Consider the following 15,317-nt stretch of genomic DNA (forward strand, 5'->3'; position numbering starts at 1 on the left):
GTGTAAACGCTGTTCCCACATGAAAAACTGGACTGATCCACCTCCTGCTGTCAGACCTGCAGGGTTTAGGCCTGTGGTGTTCTCTTCTGTCTTATACTGAACACAAACTATTTTTTTGGACTGGCACAAATAATTTGTGTGCCTTCTTATTTGATGCAGAACACCTATTTGTTCTGTAAATACATTTAAATTGTTATATAAAAACACCTGAGGGATTGGCTGCATTTTTAAGCGAATAGTACCAGATAACTGTTGTTTCCAAAACATGTGCAGAATTTTTAGAAATGTACAATTTTGTATTTGCATTTCAAGTTATGAAAATGATTCTTCAAACATTTTTATGGGTTTCACAGTAAAAAAATTTTAAACTTTTTTCTACTCTGAGTTTGAATTTTTGCTTGAACTTAGATAACTTGTGCTAATATAGTATGCCGAAATGTAAAAAATAACTCAAATTTCAGATATTTGATGTTGTGCTGAAAAGATTATACCAAACAAGGCGAGATAAACTGTTTTTATAATAATAATAATAATAATAATAATAATAATAATAATAATAATAATATTAATAATAATATTGTAGAGGTAAAATCAAAAGTAGTCAAAAATGGCAAATTATACTTGGACCCAGGAGGGTTTAGCAGTTACTTTGGTGTTCCTCCACAGAAATGTCAGAAGTAGTCTGAACTGCAAAAGAAGCACGTATTCTGGTTGCAGGAGGTGAGCTGGCTTCAAACAAATGATTTTCATGGCATATTCTGCACCACATCTCTGGGCGATCAAAGAGAAGAGGAAACTACATTACACTGCCAGTGGCAGACTCCCTCAGACATCAGTGCGTTGGTGCTCACAGGTGTACACACGGGTGATCACACCCACAAACTACACCCTTTTTGGCTTCTACCTCAAAGCACACTGTGTTCTGTTGATCTTATGTGCTGCACAATAATGTTTAACATTTAGTATTTACTGTCATATTCCCATATATCATTGTGATGTTGTTTATTCTATTACTCTTGTTCTCTTCTGCTTGTTTTCTTTTTTCTTTCTCAACAGGTGATCCAGATGATTGATATATGCATTTTTTTTTCTTTCTCTGCTCATTCTGTTGGTTTTTGTTTTTTGCCCTTCTCCCCTGTCCCTCTTCTCAGCTGTTTCTCTTTCTTTCTCCCCTTCTTTCCCCCAGCCAAGTCTGTCCCGTATTCAGTAAGTGAAAATAAAATAAACAATAAAAGGTGAATCAAATGGACCATTATGGCAAGGCTGGGATGGTCAATTTGGTAAAGTAAATCCGTTGGGCATCTTTCTTTGCCTTTAGACAATAATTCTGATGGCAAAAGAGCCAAACGGGACAGGGAAAAAAAAGAAAAGAAAAAGGAAACTATATTACACTGTGAGAGGGCGACTGATCCAAAACATAAACACAAAACTGAAACTGGATCTTATTGTAAGGTTATCGGGCCTTATTCCAGTTTGAGGGTCGACGTGCCAGTTCACACTCCACACCAGTTGGTGGCAGTAAAGGACAATTTTGTTGTTTGACAACCGCCAATAAACAATGTAAAGAAGACGAAGCGCCTTCCGGGATGACGGAGCTATTTTTTAATCTAAAGCGAGTAAAAGGTTGAATTTGGATGATAAAACAAACTAAACCAACGTTTGGATCGATATCTGCATCGATCTGCCCACCCTTGTCTCCTGGATCGTAGCTGAGATCAGCGTGAACCACGTGGGTCTCTGCTCCCTGATCTGTTTCCTGTGTTTGGAAAGAGTTGCAGCTTCATCGCGGAGTTTCTCTCGGTTTGTGGGCTCATCTAAAGGTAAGCACCGAGCTAACTTTACTGTGAGTTCAGTTCATGTTGAGTTTAGCTCCTGAATGAGGTCTTCTGCTGCTCTCCTCGGTGTCTGTTCACAGTTTATTGTGAACACGTTGAGAGAAGAGTGAGAGAGTGTTTGGAGAAAAACACCAACTAATCATTAGCTCAGCATGCTGGGAGAAGTTGGAGCAGAAAAGTCTTTTCATTGTCCCTGCAGCTGTTTTTCTGCCTGCACCAAACCTCTACAGCCTCATTTCTATTTGAAGTGATAACAGGAAATGGATGAGAGCGATCTGCTGCAGTATCAGGGTCACAGTCAAAGGAGCTTGCAAAGAAAAGCGTCTGGACTTCTTTAAGTTACTTGAAGACATTGCTGAAAACGTTGAAATGTATTCACTCACTTTTTATTATTATTTGTAAATATGTGTGCAAATGGTTGGTTTTTTTGTACTGTTTTCATCAACAAATCTCAGCAACAAAGGACATACACCCATGTGTGTTGATTTCTCCCTAAGATGGCAAACTGAAACACTCCAAGTTGGTGACTTTTGGAGATTTATTTCCCTGGATGATTGAGAATGCTTCAAGATGAAACACAAAAGGAAGTAAGTTCACAGCTTTTAGCAGCTCCCCCACCCCCTCAGTCACACACCCCCACTCCCCTCCCTCCAGAATTCCCAGGTAACAACCTAATATACATATAAATGACTAGCCAATTTAGCTTCCACTTGGCTGAAGCTAAAGCTTAGCTAAAAGCCTACCAGCCATTTGGCTGCTCTCCGGCTTTTAAAGGTTGAAAGGTAGAAGCCTGGCAGTGTTAAGTACATCTACCCTGTTGAACTTATTATGGGAAATAAATATTTAAATAAAAACAAGCTGCTGATTATTTCACATTTTACTTGTGAGCAACGGCACATTTAAATCTTACAAATATAGTTATTTGGCTTATATCGTGATAGATATCGTTATCGCCTGAAATGAAAAAAACATATCGTGATATGAAAAAATCTTATATCGCCCAGCTCTACCTTCAGGCTTAGAGGGAACCTGTTCTGCCCGGTGGTGTAGGGTCCTAATTACTCCATGTTTGTGTTCCAGAGGGTGATGGGAGTCAAAGAGGAGGTACTGGTCCGTATGTGTGGGCTTCCGGTAAACTTCGATGTACTACGGACCAGTACCTCCTCTTTGACTCCCATCACCCTCTGGAACAGGAAGATGTTAACAAAAACTAATGAAACAGAGATGAAAGTAAACAGTGTTCATATTTGAAGCACAGAGAATAAAAATATATTGTGGTGGTTAATGTGCAGCTCCTGGTCATTTGGTGAAGTCGTGTTTTTAATCATGTGAATGTTGGGTTTTATTTTATCTACAGAAGTTTTTCCCACCTGTGATCGTCCAGATTGATTTGTTGGGTTGACTTGAATCATGTGAAGGTTTAAAGCTGCACTTCCCCCAAAAAGAATAAAGTATAATTGTGAAGAATGTAAAAATGTCTTCCTGTGTCAAACACAGCTGCAGTCAAAGCAGGAAGGAAAGCACTGAAACCACTGATCAAAGCTCATTAATCAAAGACCGCTGATCAATGGCAATGAGTACCATTCCCGCTGCAAGGGATCAGTGGTTGTTGATCAATGATCATGAGAATTTGCATATTAATGCTCAATAACTGACCTCCCAGCCCATTGTTCCTTCAGTGGTGCTCGTTTCAGTCATTATGCAAATGCACTGTTGAAGATTGAGGAAACCTGCAGTCGGCTGCACTTGGATGAGTGATGAAACGTTTCTCCCACAAAAAGCTACGTCCAGATGAACAGAATCAAACTTTGGAGAATGGTGGAGTTTGGAGAGCGGCACCATGGGGGCTGGAGAGACTTGTGAAGTGGTGATCAGGTGTGGGCCTCTGTTATTATGAATGGTGGGGGTGGGGGGGTGGAACTGGGGGGCTGAAGGAGTTGAAAGTGTGGGGTGGGGGAGTAACAGGTCTGTCCCTGTTTGTGGAAACCACAGGAGGAGCTGTTCAGGCTGTTGCTGGGTGTGAATTGTTGATGGAGTCTTTAAACTTGTAGTTGCTGTTTTCCAGACTGAAGCAGAGTCGTTAGCTGAAAACTGGTTTTAGAGGTTCATTCAGGACACCTTCTCAGGCTCTTACAGCCTTACCTGTATCATAACAAAGTGTATAAACCCCAATCCACCTTTAACATGGTCCTTCTCCCAAACCTTCAAATAGGACTTTCTGGCCCTGTCATAGTAAAGGGCTGCTTAGAATATTAGAGCCAATGTCACAAAGTTCCTCCTGAAGTATAAGTGAGTGAGAGAGTTTCCTCACTTTGCAGCACAACACGTCTCACAAGATTTCTACAAGCAATCAGAGTGAAATTTGTACTTTGTGTTGTCAGATGAACATATGAGACACTTTGACTCTTCAGTGCAGTGTGGAGCCTAACAAAGATCTGTTTTGTGTCCCAGCTGATCAGCAGGAGGAGAAGAGTCTGACGGAGCAGCAGAGGAACATTTTCAGCCATCTGGACTCAGCTGAGTCACTACAGAGGAAACAATGAGCTCAACACAGGAGGTGAGGAAAATATCACAGTTTCACCAAATAATCAGTCACGTCTAAAACTCTCATCCTCCCAACCTGTTATATCACTGTGTTGCATATTATGTTGTTTTTTAGAGACCACAGCACATGTTAAAATAAGGAAGGTTTATTCATCAACATTATTAATAATCAAATGGACATTTGTCAGAGTTTTACCCCTGATACTGCTGGATAAACAGAAACTCACTCAGGAACGAGGTCACACAGAGCTCAAGTTTTCACTCGCGAGGGGGAAGCAATTGTCTCCAACCCACTTCAACTTGCTTTCCCCCTGCAGGTTGTTTTATTGGTTACACACATGAATATTCATAAAGCTTGTTGCTGTATTACCTATGAGAAACTACTATAACTGGTTATAAAGTGATTGGACTGTGCAAGTGTGATTATACATTCTGTCAGCATCATGAGCTTCAGTTTAAATGAATCTCTGCTACACTTGATGTAATCTAACTGTGACATGAGCACCACAGTCACTGTGCACCAGTCACACACTGTTCTTTACTTTAAATCCATCACAGTTCAGCAAACGAACCTGTTTATCCTGCACTAACCTGCAGAGGATCTTCATGCAGTCTTTAAATAACACAGTTAATCTGCCTCAGATTGTTTTGCAGCATCTTTCACTATCTGAAAAAACATAATGTCACATGTACAGACCCAATATCTGATTTCAACACATGAGGACTTACATGTAAGCTTTAATCTCCAGTTGATCAAATCCCACTGAGCAGTCCTTCCCTTTAAATCTAACCTCTCTTCTTCCTCTCCTGTCCTGTGTGTCTAATCTTTCTCCATCTCTGAGTGAAGTTAGCTCTCTTTCTTTTCTCTCCCTGTGATGTACAGCAGCTGGACCTTTAGCCAGCAACACACTGTGAGACAAACCGCACACAAACAGTTTGTGTGTTTGCTGATGTTTGTTGATAGAAACGCTGCATTTGAAATTACCTGTTTGTTCAGGTGCTGTGCAAAAAAGAAAGAAGAACAACGTCTCACTTTAACTCCTGACTATGACTCACAGTTTTGCCTCTTTCATCTCTTTTTATGTTTCATACCCTGGTGATTAGTACACGATCAGGATTGTCTTTCATGTCTTACTTTTCCCGTTTCTCAAGTTGGTTTGATGTTTGATGCCTGCAGTGATGAAATAAACCCCTCAGATGCCTTAAAAGTAACACATCTGTTTTGTAAATGTAAGGAGTACAAAATACAATTTTCTTTTTCTAATGTAGGGAGCAAAAGTAAAATATTTTCCTTCACTGAATCAACTTTTAAATGTTACATTGTAATTATTAATATTGAAAAATGACAAAATGATAGAAATATATAATAGGAAACATAAAAGTATAGACTTGGTAAACATTTATACTTTTCTGAGTGTGTTAGCATGCTAGCATTAATAACTGTGTACAGCAGGAGGGATGGGCATGATTTTAGTGTTTGAACAGTCATGAATTATTTTTAACACCAGGTTGGATGTAATGTGTTAGAACTACCAGCAGGTGGGGATAAGAGACCTTTAAGGTGTTTGGTGCCACACTCCACCTTCAGGTTTAAAACTAGTGTTAATGGAGGGAGTTTGAAGGTTGCGTTTGTTCCACGACTGCATTTCACTCACTGCCTCTGTTTGTATCTCTGTCACTGCAGGACCAACATGGAGCGAGAAGTCAGCGCTCTCAGGAGGCCGACAAACCTCAACCAAGAAAGGGAGAGAAAAAACACACCTGTGACGAGTGTGGGATAGGTTTTATTTCCAAGTGTCACCTGAAACAGCATCAGGTCATCCACACTGGAGAGAGACTGTTCAGCTGTGACTTGTGTGGAAAGTCTTTTTCCTGGAAGGGTTCCCTAAAAAGACACCAACTCAGCCACAGTGGAGTTAAAGCGTACAGCTGTGATCAGTGTGGCACAGCTTTTACTCAAAGTGGCCACTTACAGAGGCATCTAGTTATCCACTCTGGAATTAAGGCATACAGCTGTGACTTTTGTGGAAAAACTTTCAGCCACATAGAGACCCGAAATACACACATACGCATTCACACCAGACATGTTGTGTACTGCTGTGAACAGTGTGGCAGACAGTTTATAACCAACAGGCAGTTACAACAACACATGTTTACCCACACTGAGGGACGACCTTATAAATGTGACCTGTGTGAGAAGACTTTTAAAGCTCCATGTTACCTGAGGCAACACCAACTGATCCACACCAGAAAGAGACTCTACAAGTGTAGTTACTGTGAGGTATGTATTTATATTGTTATCTTGTCATTTTAGCCTGACTGTTTGGAACAACTCTGCTCATTAAACTGTGTTAGCATGTTAGCAATTCTACTGCATGGAAAAGCAGCTCTGAGTGATTATTCAGATTTTCATGTCAGTTATGATTTTTGTTTACACGATCATGAAAAACTAAAAGTCCTGAAAATTAATATGATGGTGTTATTTAATGTTCAGGCAGTTTCCTGGTATATAATGATATTGTTATTATTTCAGCATAAAAGGCCTTTTGTTTACAGAGCCTGATTCCTCTGTTAGGAGCACATGTAATAAAATAAAACACAAATGAAAATAAGCACAAAACCAAAACATTCTGTAATCTTCTCTTATGGTTAACAAAGTTGTATCGTTACGTAATGGTATTGTAGTATTGTAGCAGTAGTATCATTGCTTGTTTTTAACTTTAGTACTTTTAGACATTAGTGTTAAAATACTAATTTAATGTTATAATTGCAGTGTCATGGGGGTAGTAGTGTTTGTCTTGTCCCATTGAGCTGAGTGTTATAACTGCACAGTTACAGTGTTATTAATGCAGTATTAAATGAGTATTACTGCAGTTAGTAGTTTAGCACTGTGTTGGTACCCTGCAAATATTAGCAAAGTAGTACTTTAGTGTAACTCAGATGTTACTGTAACATGAAATAAGTATTACTGTAGTATTATGGTGGTAGTATTGTAGTTATTGCAGCCCAGTAAACTGAGTGTGTTGAAACAGTAAAATGTAATTGGACGTCTGCAGAGATGCTCTTTATTTCAGGCGACGTTCAGGATAAAAATGTTGAAGGACTGACTTACACTGTGTTTGTGTCTTTGTTTAGAAGCAGAGCGACACAGATGGATCCAGTTCTCAACCCTGTCATTACTGTGGTGGTGGGAAAGAGTTTGTCTGTGACCTTTGTGGAATAACTTTCAGTGATCAATACACCCTAAAAAGACATCAACGTAAACACACTGGAGACAAACTGAAATACTGCAAAGAATGTGGGAGAAGCTTCACCACATCACATCACTTAAAATGTCATGAACTGATTCACAGTGGGGTTAAAAAGCACCTCTGTGATCAGTGTGGGTCATCCTTCACCACTGCAGTCAACCTTAAAACACACAAACGAGTCCACACAGGAGAGAAACCATACAAGTGCAGACACTGTGACAAAAGCTTCTCACATTCAAGTAGTCGTAACAATCATGAACATACACACATGGAAGGAAACTACAGCTGTGACCAGTGTGACAAGAGCTTCAGGAATCTCAGTTCATACTCCACACACAAACGATCCCACGTTACTAATAAACTGTTTCACTGTTACCAATGTGCCAAAACATTCACTTCATTATGGGCTCTGTGCAAACATCAGCGTGATCACTCAGGGCTGAAATCACTCCCATCACAGTGAATCTGCAGAGACAGAAAGATCCTCTACTGGTTTCAGGGTCAGACTTAAAACCCTTGAGATCAGGCTCCACAGAGTTCAGATGTAAAAATGTGATGAGGCAGCTGTGAATGAACATGTTCGTCTTGTGTACTGAGAAAAATTAAACAGCTGATGAGTAGATAAACATGTTAAACTGTGTTATAGACAGGGATGCACCTAGCTGCTACTCAGGTGCGTATGTGTGTCAAAAATTACGAATGCGTAGTGACATTTATGTTACCAAGCGCCTTTGCGTACTTGACCATCTCATTCAACCTGACACGTGTTGCTGCAGCTTCTTTGGTGTTTCGCCACCACCTAAGAAACACCAACCAGAGCCAGAGCCGAAGAAAATACTTTTTTCGAATAAGTGACTTTGGGGATGCTTTCCGATGGATCTGTGGACATCACAAAAGTCGAGCAGGAAATCATTTACATTGTGTCTGTGTCCAGCAAAGGAGAGTTTAACCCTGACTTTCTTGGACTGATTGAACTGGGTGCTGACCGCACCGCGTAGGGATGGACTTGTGAGACTTCTTGAGGACACAGGCTTGGATGACTGGACAACATTGGTCGCTGCGTGCACAAACGAGGCTGCTGTCAACGTGGGTATCTTCAGTGGCGTTGTGCCAAAACACCGGCAACTTGCTACAGTTGAAGACTCTCTTGTGCACATTCTGTGCACAGCACACACACTGAAGAATTGCTTAAAATCAGTTGATCGCAAGGTTCCTAACTGTGAGACTTTAATCGCTGTGTGGTCAAGCTGATGCAGTTTTATTTGCAAAAAAAAGTGGAGCAAAAAAAAAATGCTAAAATGGTGAAGAAAAGTGAAGAAAATGGGATCCCCTTTGTAAAACTGGGTATGCTTCATAATACCAGGTGGTCTTCATGGAGGTCTTTTGTTTCGTACCAATTCGCGAGAGTTGAGGCTCGAAGATGAAATGTATGGTTTTTAGGGTTTTTATCATTAACTCTGTTTCCCTGGGACTTCTCCCGTGTGTTATGAATAAATTTCAAATATTTACATGTTACCATAGTGACCAGAGAGCATTAAGGGGCAGAGAGGAGGATGTTACTCTGTGTTGTTGGCGCATTTCAGGAGGAGCCTTCTAATAAAGTTAGTGAATACAGGTTTATTATTATTACATTTACAAAATACCGCAGTTTTTGTCTTGGTCATATCATTTTATTCTGTTGTATTTATCTTCAACACCTTAAATGCCGGTCCGGGAAAATATGTGACTGTTGGAAAACAGTTCACACAATACACATCACAGCAAAGCACCTCCCACATGGTTCTAAGACAAGGCACTATGTGTGTGTATGTTGTGATATTATTCTGTTATCATATGTTACCTTATATATGTAATCAAAGTAGTTGAATTATGATAACAGCTGTAGGACATATATTATCCTTTAGTTTAGATGGTGTGCTGTGTATGTAGTTTAGTCCTCATTATACTTTTGGGTTAAAAGAACATAATCATTTTTGTAGTTCATCAGATAAGTGTGCATCACTCTGTATCCTTGATCTGCTGTGACTGTCTTGCACTGTTTTCTTGACATGCTTTATTGTTGAATCATAAAAAGAAGGTTGTAAGAAGGAGACTTTGTGTCTAGGGCAGAAGAGACAGACCACATTCCATACCCCCACCTTACAGAGAGCAGAAAGACAGGGAGCCGAGGTCATAATTTAGGCGCCGTAAGAGAGAAAGAATGTGAATGTTTAGGCTTTTACGACTACAGTGGGGCAAAAAAGTATTTAGTCAGCCACCGATTGTGCAAGTTCCCCCACTTAAAATGATGACAGAGGTCAGTAATTTGCACCAGAGGTACACTTCAACTGTGAGAGACAGAATGTGAAAAAAAATCCATGAATCCACATGATAGGATTTGTAAAGAATTTATTCGTAAATTAGGGTGGAAAATAAGTATTTGGTCATCTCAAACAAGGAAAATCTCTGGCTCTCACAGACCTGTAACGTCTTCTGTAAGAAGCTTTTCTGTCCCCCACTCGTTACCTGTATGAATGGCACCTGTTTGAACTCATCATCTGTATAAAAGACACCTGTCCACAGCCTCAAACAGTCAGACTCCAAACTCCGCCATGGCCAAGACCAAAGAGCTTTCGAAGGACACCAGGAAAAGTATTGTAGACCTGCACCAGACTGGGAAGAGTGAATCTACAATAGGCAAGCAGCTTGGTGTGAAAAAATCAACTGTGGGAGCAATCATCAGAAAATGGAAGACATACAAGACCACTGATAATCTCCCTCGATCTGGGGCTCCACGCAAGATCTCATCCCGTGGGGTCAAAATGATCATGAGAACGGTGAGCAAAGATCCCAGAACCACACGGGGGGACCTGGTGAATGACCTGCAGAGAGCTGGGACCAAAGTAACAAAGGTCACCATCAGTAACACACTACAACGGCAGGGAATCAAATCCCGCAGTGCCAGACGTGTTCCGCTGCTGAAGCCAGTGCATGTCCAGGCCCGTCTGAAGTTTGCCAGAGAGCACATGGATGATACAGCAGAGGATTGGGAGAATGTCATGTGGTCAGATGAAACCAAAGTAGAACTTTTTGGTATAAACTCAACTCGTCGTGTTTGGAGGAAGAAGAATACTGAGTTGCATCCCAAGAACACCATACCTACTGTGAAGCATGGGGGTGGAAACATCATGCTATGGGGCTGTTTTTCTGCCAAGGGGACAGGACGACTGATCCGTGTTAAGGACAGAATGAATGGGGCCATGTATCGTGAGATTTTGAGCCAAAACCTCCTTCCATCAGTGAGAACTTTGAAGATGAAACGAGGCTGGGTCTTCCAACATGACAATGATCCAAAACACACCGCCCGGGCAACAAAGGAGTGGCTCCGTAAGAAGCATTTGAAAGTCCTGGAGTGGCCTAGCCAGTCTCCAGACCTCAACCCCATAGAAAATCTGTGGCGGGAGTTGAAAGTCCGGCGACAGCCCCAAAACATCACTGCTCTCGAGAAGATCTGCATGGAGGAATGGGCCAAAATACCAGCTACTGTGTGTGCAAACCTGGTAAAGACCTATAGTAAACGTTTGACCTCTGTTATTGCCAACAAAGGTTATGTTACAAAGTATTGAGTTGTATTTTTGTTATTGACCAAATACTTATTTTCCACCCTGATTTACGAATAAATTCTTTACAAATCCTACCATGTGGATTCATGGATTTTTTTTTCACATTCTGTCTCTCACAGTTGAAGTGTACCTCTGGTGCAAATTACTGACCTCTGTCATCATTTTAGGTGGGGGAACTTGCACAATCGGTGGCTGACTAAATACTTTTTTGCCCCACTGTATGTCGGGGCCGCTAGGAGCTATAAGAGGCTGTGTAACCCGTCACTATTTTGAGATTTGCTGTGACCCTCTTCATGCATGTCTCCCCATCATGATGGTTCTAATGCTCATGAGTGTTGAATTGTATGGAAATAAATGATTGTTGATTGAGCATAAATACACCGAGTACTGTCCTTCCTTCAGCCCAAAGATTAAAAGAATTGGGAGATTTTGCAACAATGTGTAAACATCTGTATGCGTGTGCGCGTGTGTGTCTTCCAACTTTCTAACAACATCCTTAGTCATAATCTTCCCCCACACCCAATATATGGTTCAATTCCTTTACTGGTTCACCATACACAACACAGTGAAGCCATACAAAGGGCAGGAAGCTTACCAAACATCAAACAAACCTTCACAAGGATGTGCCTGTGATAAAACACTACAGCCCCCCCCCCCCCGCACCTTGAGAGGCTGGGGAGGGGGACAAAGGAATTCCTTTTATCACAGAGTTGAAACAATGTAGAGATGGCAAGCATAAAAATGACAACATTTAACAATTCACTTTAACAAGACAAACTGGGATCATGTCATTATGAGAAAGGAGGAAGGGGGGCAGACGCTCCAAAGACAGCAAGTGCGGTGATACAGGCCAGGTACACAGAGAGAAGACGGGACCGATTTAAATGCAAGCATGTTGGGAAAATGTGAAGAAACAAGCAGCATTTCAGTGATATTGGAGGCAGCAAAGCTGAGTAGAGAATTTATAAAATTAGGATCTGAATACCTGTTTTTATTTTTTAGCCATTTTCCATTGTAGACAACAACGTTTCAAATTTATCCAGGCCTTAAAGTTCATGTGTGTTCTGCTTAGCAGTAGGAAATCAACAAAAATAAGGCTTTTATGGTGTAAAAAAGAAAAAATTGCTTTCTTGAAAAGACTAAATTTACAGGTTAGTAGAGGTGCAACGGATCACGGTTGATGTGAAATCCAATCCCACGCCACGATTCGGTACGCACGTGATCTGAAGATTCGAAAAAGAAAAAGGTATGTGTATGGTGCACGTGGTCAGTCTGTCAAGCAATCCAGTTGTTCAGTGATGACGTGACGAATCCTACTTCTGGGCCTAAAGTAGTCTGCGTTTAATATGGCTTTTGTGTTGTTAACATGTTTAATGTTATGTATTTTCTTCTATTTGATCTCAAAAAGCTCCTAAAACAGTCAGTGATCCCTGTTGACCTCCCTCGGCTTTTATTACCGCTAATCATTTATTTAAGCTCAGTTTTTAAAACCTTAGGATGTAACTACAGCCCAGCCCATGCAGCAGTATATGAATGACCTCACATTGTGGATGGATTATCTCAGTTGTTCTCCTGGCTGAAGTTTGGTCCTTTTACAGCATCCTGCCATGCGATTACATTTGTTCCTGACCACCGAGAACACTCACGTTAACTTTTATCGAGTGGGAAAAAAAGTTAGCTTGTTTACATTATGCTAACATAGCTGTGTCGCTAGCGGTCATGTAGCACATCATTATATACCCGCTAGCCCAACTTCAGTAACCCTACAAACGTCACTGCTGGTTAGTTTTCTGTCTTCATTTATGCTGGAAGTGATAACAGAGCTGTACGTTTTAATTTGTTTCCAAAACCCCGCAGTCAGGACATGCTATATTGTATTTAGATAGCAGGGAGTTAGCTCGCTAGCTTCTAACTTCTAACTCCGTTAAATGTCATAAATTCCGTTTTCATGGATGCCTGGATGTTAAACTCAATTGTTACACCTGGTAGAGCAGAACGCTGATCATTTTATTAAAGATGAAAGACTTTAGACAGTTTTTCAACTCTCAGTAATGCCATGTGATCGTTTGATATATGGACCTGCAGCGGAGTTTAGACCCAGACACGGCTAGTGACGTCAGACTGAACAACCGGATAGTTATGGTCAGCGCTAGCAGTCCAAGTGCCGGAGCAGAGGAGGTTGCGGCATTTAAGCAGCCCTTTGCTGCCCAATCCAACCGGGCTAAAGCTATTACAAAAGACAGGAGGCCGTATTCTGTTGTGCAAAACAAGGGATTTAAACTATGATGAACATGCTTGAGCCACGCTACTTCCCAACTACAAATGGGTGGACCTCCAGGGCAATGGCCTGTACTGCCCTATAGATTACATTAGATTAGATGAAACTTTATTTATCCCTCGGGTGGGTTCTGCCGGGAAATTCAGTTTCCTGTAACACAGCACCGACAGAAGTTGCAGAATGTGAGCAGAAATATACCACATATATAAATACAGAGAATACAAAATGGATAAATAGAATAAATAGGAATAAGAATACAAGGGAACGGCACATTTCAAATATTGTGAGTCTATTACACTGTTGGTTATTAACAAAAACTATTGCACAGTGAAAAGGCACTACAGCTTACTTGTTCCCCCCTCCTCTGTCCCCGTTTCCCCTCCAGCGAGGAGTTAAACAGTTTGATGGCGTGTGGGACAAAGGACTTTTTAAGTCTGCTGGTCCTTGACTTTGGGAGAACCAACCTCTCACTGAACAGACTCCTATGGTTGTTTATGGCCGTGTACAGAGGATGCCCAGCATGGTCCATAATGTCCATATTGCACCTTAATTTGTTTTTATATAAGTGCGTGGAATGAGTCTTCAGTTGAATGTTTTTTAATAGGCAAAAATACTTGAATTTCTCTTTTTTTTTTCTACTTTTGCTGATCCGAAAATTGATCCCATCCATGACTTAAAACCATGATCCAATCTGAACCGTGAGATTTTTGATCACTGATGTAATTAATTAATAATCCGCTCAAAACGTTGTTTTCCATATTGTTAGTAAAAAATATTGTCAAGTAAGGGGGCACAATGTGGTTTAATTCTGCTAGGCCTGGTTGTTTTAGGATGTAAACTCAAACTGTACATAGTGTTTAGAAATTCGTTGGTCATTTTATGTTTGTTTGTTTTTTTATTCAACAGGTCAATATTAAAATCACCACAGATAAACATAAATTTTTGATTTGTTTTAGAGAATATTTCTTCTATGAAGTCATTAAATAGAGAAAGGTGTTCTATATATACAGCTAGTTTTTTCTAGATTTTTCTCTCTTTCCTTATAAATTTCAATTGTTATACCATCTAATAAATTATCAATCGCAGTTGTCATACTTTCCATCACCTTGTAATTTAGGTTTTTATCCACATGCACAGCTACTCCCCCTCCACTTTTGTTCCTTCTATTTACAAAATTCACATCAAATCCCACCAGTTCAAAGTCCAGTCCTTTCTCAGCATTGGTCCATGTTTCAGAAATGGCAATAATTCCAAATGGATTTGTCAACTCATTTAGATATTCCTTTATATTGTTGAAGTTGGCACACAGACTTCTGCTATTAAAATGGATTATTGATCATTTATTTTCCATGTTGATGGTGTGTTTAAACGGTTCATCAGTGAAGTAGCAGCAGTTATTGCTGATGTTATAGAAGAAATTATTTTCCGGGTCTATATCCTTTTCTAAGTCTAGAACATTATGGTCTGTGTATCGAAATGTTCTCAGTTCCAGATTATCATAAAGAGAATTCCAATGAGTTATATTGATATTGTTGCCAGATGCAGATGAAGCTCTTTTAGACTGTGCCATGTGTTGTGTTGTGTGTCACGTCACATGTGTATTCATACCTCCAGTGTAAGTTGAACCTCAGTATTTGTCCAGCTCCTCCATATTTCTGTTGACCAACACTTTGGCTTGTTCCGGTGTTCCATTGAGTTGAATACTTTACAGTTGGTGTTGCGGCTCTTCCAACCAATGGCCGCGGCAGACTAAACACGAGGACCCTGATGACGCGCAACAATTAATGCACAAAACACTTCTGTATCA

The 15,317-nt window shown here is 40.5% G+C and overlaps 1 protein-coding gene across 2 annotated transcripts in view; it reads left to right on the forward strand.

Annotated features, from left to right (window-relative positions):
* Positions 1–10,271, forward strand: part of LOC146566974 (uncharacterized) — a 38,055-nt gene extending 27,784 nt beyond the window's left edge. Inside the window, exons 5-6 of one of the 2 annotated variants that reach the window (XM_085286662.1) lie at positions 6,064–6,660; positions 7,515–10,271. In XM_085286662.1, coding sequence (XP_085142788.1) covers positions 6,064–6,660; positions 7,515–8,093 — 1,176 coding nt within the window. In that variant the 3' untranslated portion in view covers positions 8,094–10,271. The remainder of the gene's footprint in view (positions 1–6,063; positions 6,661–7,514) is intronic. The other variant, XM_085286663.1, reaches the window with a different exon arrangement.
* Positions 10,272–15,317: the final 5,046 nt, after the last annotated feature.

This window comes from Mchenga conophoros, linkage group LG9 (assembly GCF_057382185.1).
Source record: "Mchenga conophoros isolate Kocher_MC1m ecotype Shallow Benthic linkage group LG9, M_conophoros_male_GT1.1, whole genome shotgun sequence".
NCBI lineage: Eukaryota > Metazoa > Chordata > Actinopteri > Cichliformes > Cichlidae > Mchenga > Mchenga conophoros.